At 44.5% G+C, this 6,000-nt stretch overlaps 1 protein-coding gene across 1 annotated transcript in view; it reads right to left on the reverse strand.

The window, feature by feature from the left end:
* The window catches only part of agpat5 (1-acylglycerol-3-phosphate O-acyltransferase 5 (lysophosphatidic acid acyltransferase, epsilon)), a 147,573-nt gene extending 145,135 nt beyond the window's left edge, over window positions 1-2,438 (reverse strand). Inside the window, exon 1 of the mRNA XM_059982040.1 lies at window positions 2,087-2,438. Within this exon, the coding sequence (XP_059838023.1) occupies window positions 2,087-2,305 (219 nt within the window). The 5' untranslated portion in view covers window positions 2,306-2,438. The remainder of the gene's footprint in view (window positions 1-2,086) is intronic.
* Between the last annotated feature and the right edge of the window lie 3,562 nt (window positions 2,439-6,000).

The raw sequence follows: 6,000 nt of genomic DNA on the forward strand, positions 1-6,000 counted from the left end.
TGCTTTTTTTAAACACTGCATCATGTCCAGAGCAATCATTTCATTCTCTTTTATACTTGAATACTGAAGCATGGGTAAAAAAAATCTTGAATCTTGACATAGGAGTAGGTTTAGGCCATTCAGTCCACTGAATCTGTTCTGCCATTCTAATGTGGCTGATTTAAGCTTCAACCCCAATTCTCCTTTCTCCCCACAAACTTTGACACCCTTGCTAATTAAGCACCCACCAACTTGTGTGTGAAATAAACAAGATAGAGGAGTAGAATTAAGCCATTTGGCCCAGAGTCCGCTCTGCCATTTCATAATGGCTGATCCAATTTTCCTCTCAGCCCTAATCTCCTGCCTTCTACCTGTATCCCTTCATCCCCTGACCAATCAAGAATCTATCAACTGCTGCCTTAAATATACATAAAGACGGCCTCCACAGCTGCTTGTGACAATGAATTCCAAAGATTCACCACTCTCTGGCTAAAGGAAATTCCTCATTTCCATTTTAAAAGAATGTCCCTCTATTCTGGGGCTGTGTCCTCTAGTCTTAGATTCTCCCACCATAGGAAACATCTGCTCCACAACCACTCTATCAAGGCCTTTCACCATTCAATATAGGTTTCTACAAGGTCACCCCTCATTCTTCTGAATTCCAGTGAAATTAGGCCCAGAGCCATCAAATTCTCTACATATGACACACCATTCAATCCTGGAATATTTTTTTGTGAACCTCCTTTGGACCCTCTCCAGTTTCAGCACATCCAGTCTAAGATAATGGACCCAAAACTGCTCACAATACACCAAGTGAGACTTTATAAAAAGTCTCAAGATTGCATCCTTGCTTTTATATTATAGTCATCTTGAAATGAATGCTAACATTGCATTGCCTTCCTCACCAGTCTCAACCTGTAAATTAACCTTTGGGAATCAAGAACAAGGATTCCCAAGTCCCTTTGCGTCTCAGTTTTTTTTTGTATATTCTCTTCATTTAGAAAATAGTCAACCCTTTCATTTCTTCACTCAAAGTGTGTGACCATACACTTCCCAACACTGTATTCCATCTGCCACTTCTTTGCCCATTCTCCTAATCTGTCCTTCTGTAGCCTCTCTACTTCCTTAAAACTACCTTCCCATCCAGCTATCTTTCTATCTCTGCAAACTTTGCAAGAAAGCCATCAATTCCATCACTCAAATTATGAATATACAACATAAAAAGAATCAGTCCCAACACAGATTCTTATGGACCACCACCAGTCACCAGCAGCCAATCAGAAAAGGCTCCCTTATTTCCCACTTTTTGCTTGCTGTCAATCTGCCACTGTTTTATAATCTTTCCCAAGCTACCCAATAATTTAGCCTCCACATTCATCTGTGGCATTAAATTCCACAGATTCACCATCCTCGGGCTGAAGAAATCTTCTTTCATCTCAGTTCTAAAGGGATGGTCGTTTATTCTGAGGCTGTGTCCTCTGGTTCTAGACTCGCTCATTATTTGAAATATCCTCTGCACATTCACTTTATCTAAACCTTTCAATATTCAGTAGATCACTCGTCAAAACACTGGCCCAGAGCCACCAAATGCTCCTTATACGCGAGTCATGTGCACATGATAAAAGACTAAACTTATCTGTCACAACAATGTAATGTAACTACAGAATATGTGAGAATGGAACGTGGAATAAGAATACAAAGTGAAATCACAACTGGCCTAAGGCGAAGAACTCAGTCCTGGCTGCCTTTGGCTCAGGATTTGCTGAAGGTGACTCCAGACACAGCAACTCCACCTTCACTATGGGAACATTCTGGTGCATGTTTACTTGACTACTTTCATCAACAATTAAATATAACATGTACATGACGAAACCTGGTATTCAAAGAAGTATGGCTAGGGATGGAAAGGAGAGGGACGAGAGGGGGTAGATGGCAGAAGAGGGGAGGGCATGAATGGGGAATAAGGAGGGATGCAGGAGGAGAAAGACGGGGGGGTGTGGGGCGAGGGGAAGGGGAGGGGAAGGGGGAGGGGAGGGGGCAAGGGAAGAGGAGGGGAAGGGGGAGGGGAGGGGGGCAAGGGAAGAGGAGAGGGAGGGGGTGCACTCACCTCCACCCCAGTGTAGTTCTCGAAAAAGAAGAGCACGACGCTCTGGTAGACAGTGTAGAGCCGGTCGTCCACCGGGTGGTAGAAGCGTGCGGGTAGTAGCAGTGACAGGAGGCGCCAGGCGGCCCAGCTGAGCAGGTAGGCGGGCGCAGTGCCCAACATCACGGCGGCGGGCAACCAGTAGCGCAGCGAGTGCGTGTGTACCACTAGCGACAGCAGCATGACGGCGGCACAACGGGAAGTGGAATGTGAAATAATTGACAACCTGCTCCGTTTCACCGCCGCCGCAACCCCGCCATCTCTAGCGCCGTGCTACCACCCTCCAGCATCGTCGCCGTTCATTGGCCGAGCGCCGCGGCCTCCCCATGGCAACACGGAGATGGGAGGGGCGGGGCCTCAGTACTGTCTGTTCCCGGGACTCGGTCGTTTGCTGTACAACGTCTTGTTGCGTGCGCTGATTCTGACTGACCAGTGCAACATCTGTCTGAGGTGTATGGCCACTACTCAGACTGCGGCAGATGTATGGCTTACGGTCACTGACCTGTGTAAAAATTGTCTGGTTCAGGGTCACTGGTTTATGGCATACTGACACTGGTCAGATCTCTGTGGCACGTGGCCGGTGCAATATCTGCCTATAGACCATAAGACCTAGGAGCAGAATTAGGCCATTTGGCCCAAAGAGACTGTCCACCATTCAATCATGGCTGATCCCTTTTATTCCCCCCCCCCCCTGCTCCTCCCCACCCAGCCGCCCCTGGCCTTCTCCCCGTAACCTTTGATGCCATGTACAATCAAGAACCTAGCAACCTCTGCCTTAAATACGCCCATTGACCTGGCCTCCTCTGCTGCCTATGGTAATAAATTTTACAAATTCACCACTCACTAGCTAAAGAAATTCTCTGCATCTCTGTTTTAAATGGAGGCTTTCCCCTCTTGTCCTAGACTCTGCCACCATGGAAAACATCCTTTCCACATCTACTCTGTCTCGGCCTTTCAACATTCAAAAGGTTTAAATTTGATTACTCCCCCCCATCCTTCCAAATGCCAGCCAGTACAGACCCAGAGCTATCATCCTTGTGAACTTCCTCTGAACTCTCTCCAATGCCACCACATCTTTTAGATGAGAAGCCCAAAACTGTTAATACAGTGAGAAATAATCAGTTTGGATGGCCACTCGACTGTCTGCTGTCCAGATCTGCCAGTGCAACATCTGTCTGTCATACACAGTCAATGACCAGCAAGTGCAACTTCTTCCAGCCATATACTGGCTGACTAGCAGTGCCCCAATGAGCCAGAGTCAGCGTAACATCTGTTTTCACTGTTGCCAAATGGCCACACTGCATTTTCAGTGAAATTTAAGAGTCTTTTAGCCAAGACAATCTACATCCTGATTGCACCTTTGTGCAATCAGTACTTAGCACAATTTTAAATCAGTTTGTTGTCAAGTTACTTATATATCATCATTCACAACCCTGAGATTCATGTTCTTGTAGGCATTCATAGTAGATACAAAGAAACACCATGTAATCAATGAAAAAACACACACAAGATGAACAAACAACTAACATTCAAAAAACAACAAACTACAATTCCAAGAGAGGTTAGTGGTGATGTCAGATGCTCGTCAACTCTGGCAGGGTTTGCAGGCCATTACTTCCAAAAAGCTGAACATCATGAATGACAGCGATGCTTCACTTCCAGATTAGCTCAATGCCTTTTATGCTCGCTTTGAAAAGGAGAATAAAACCGCAGCTTTGTGGATCAGCAGCGTTCAGTGGCTCTGTAATCTCTGTCTTGGAGGCTGACATCAGGCTGTCCTTCAAAAGGGTGAACCCTCGCAAGGCAATAGGCCCTGATCATAGCCTGGTAGGGCTCTGAAAACTTGGGCCAACCATCTGGCGGGGATATTCAAAGAAATTTTCAATCTCTTGTTGCTATAGTCAGAAATTCCCACTTGCTTCAAAAGGGCAACAATTATACCAGTGCTCAAAAAGACTATCAGGCAGTAGCAAGGGGATGAAACACTTTGAGAGTTTGGTCATGGCTAGAATCAACTCCTGCCTAAGTAAGAACCTGGACCCTCTGCAATTTGCCTGTCACCACAATAGGTCTATATGGCAGATGCAATCTCAATGGCTCTCCACGTGGCCTTGGATCACTTGGACACTGTCAGGATGCTGTTTATTGTCGATAGCTCAGCATTCAACATTCCACAGTCCTGATTGAAAAGCCCCTGAACCTAAGCCTGTGTATCTCCCTCCATAACTGGAATGTTCCAAACCAGAAGACCATAACATCTCCATCTCGCTGACTATCAACACTGGCGCACCTCAGGGATGTGTGCTTAGCCAACTGCTATACTTCCTCTACACCCATGATTGTGTAGCTAAGCAGAGCTCAAATGCCATCTATAAATTTGCTGATGATACAACCATTGTTAGCAGAATCTTAGGTGGTGATGAGAGGGTGTACAGGAGGGAGATGTATCAGCTAGTTGAATGGTGTTGTAGCAACAACCTTCTACTCAATGTTAGTAAGACCGAAGAGCTGATGGTGGACTCCAGAAAGGGGAGACTGAGGAAACAAAAACTAATTTTCACAGAGGGATCAGAAGTAGAAAGAGTGAACAATTTCAAGGTTCAAATTCCTGTGTGTTAATATCTCTGAGGACCTAACCAGGTTGCAACATATTGGTGCAACTATAAAGAAGGCAAGACAGCCACTATATTTCATTAAGAATTTCACGAGGTTATGTTTGTCACCTAAAACACTTGAAGACTTCTACAGATGTTCCACGGATAGCATTCTGACTGGCTGCATCATTGTCTGGTATTGGGGGGGGAGGGGCTACTGCACAGGACCAAAGTAAGGTGCAGAAGGTTGTAAAATCAGTCAGTTCCATCATAGATTCTAGCCTCCACAGTATCCAAGACATCTTCAAGGAGTGGTGCCTCGGGAAGGTGGTGTACATCATTAAGGACATGCCCTCATTGTTACCAACAGCAAGGAGGTACAGAAGCCTGAAGGTACACACTCAGCAGTTCAGACACAGCTTCTTCCCCTCTGCCATCTGATTTCTAAATGGACATTGGATCAATGATCACTACTCACTTCTTTTTTTTAATGTATTTCTGTTCTTGCATTACTTATATATGGTATTTAATATACAAATATATACTTACTCTTATTTCTTCTGTATTTATTATGCATTGATTTGTACTGCTATCGCAAAAGTTAACAAATTTCAGAACATGTGTCGGTGATATTAAACCTAAAGCTGATTCTCATTAAATATCAATAACACCTTGGAATGGCAGGAAATACTGTGGACAATTTACTCTCACTTCACCGATAAAAATAACCACTGCATCCACCCATTGTAGAATTTTTGTCTACCTTTCCCACACAATGGGCGGCACAGTAGCGTAGTGGTTAGCTTATCACTTTACAGTGATTAGGGTTCAAATCCCATCACTGTAGGTAAGGAATTTGAACACGAGTGTTTCTCTGGGTGTTCCAGCTTCCTCCCACACTCCAAAGGCATACAGGTACGTCAGCTGTACTGTACAATGTTATGTTGCCACTGAAAGCATGGCGACACTTGTGGGCTGCACCAAGTACATCCTCGGACAGTGTTGATTATTGATGCAAAAAACACATTTCACTGTATGTTTCAATGTTTCAATGTGCATATGACAAATAAAGCTGATCTTTAGTTCTGAAACACTTTGAGTTTATTGCAATGGGCACACACACACAGGGCATAAAATGTCATGAAAATTGTCTTTTTCCTGGGCCCAATATATTGATACAAAGAAGGTACATCTGCAGCAATATTTTATTAGGAGTTTGAGAAAAGATGGTATGTCAGAAAGACTTGCAAATTTCTACAGATGTACTTGGAGAGCATTCTAATT

Source organism: Hypanus sabinus, chromosome 10, assembly GCF_030144855.1.
Source record: "Hypanus sabinus isolate sHypSab1 chromosome 10, sHypSab1.hap1, whole genome shotgun sequence".
In the NCBI taxonomy this organism is placed as follows: Eukaryota; Metazoa; Chordata; class Chondrichthyes; order Myliobatiformes; family Dasyatidae; genus Hypanus; species Hypanus sabinus.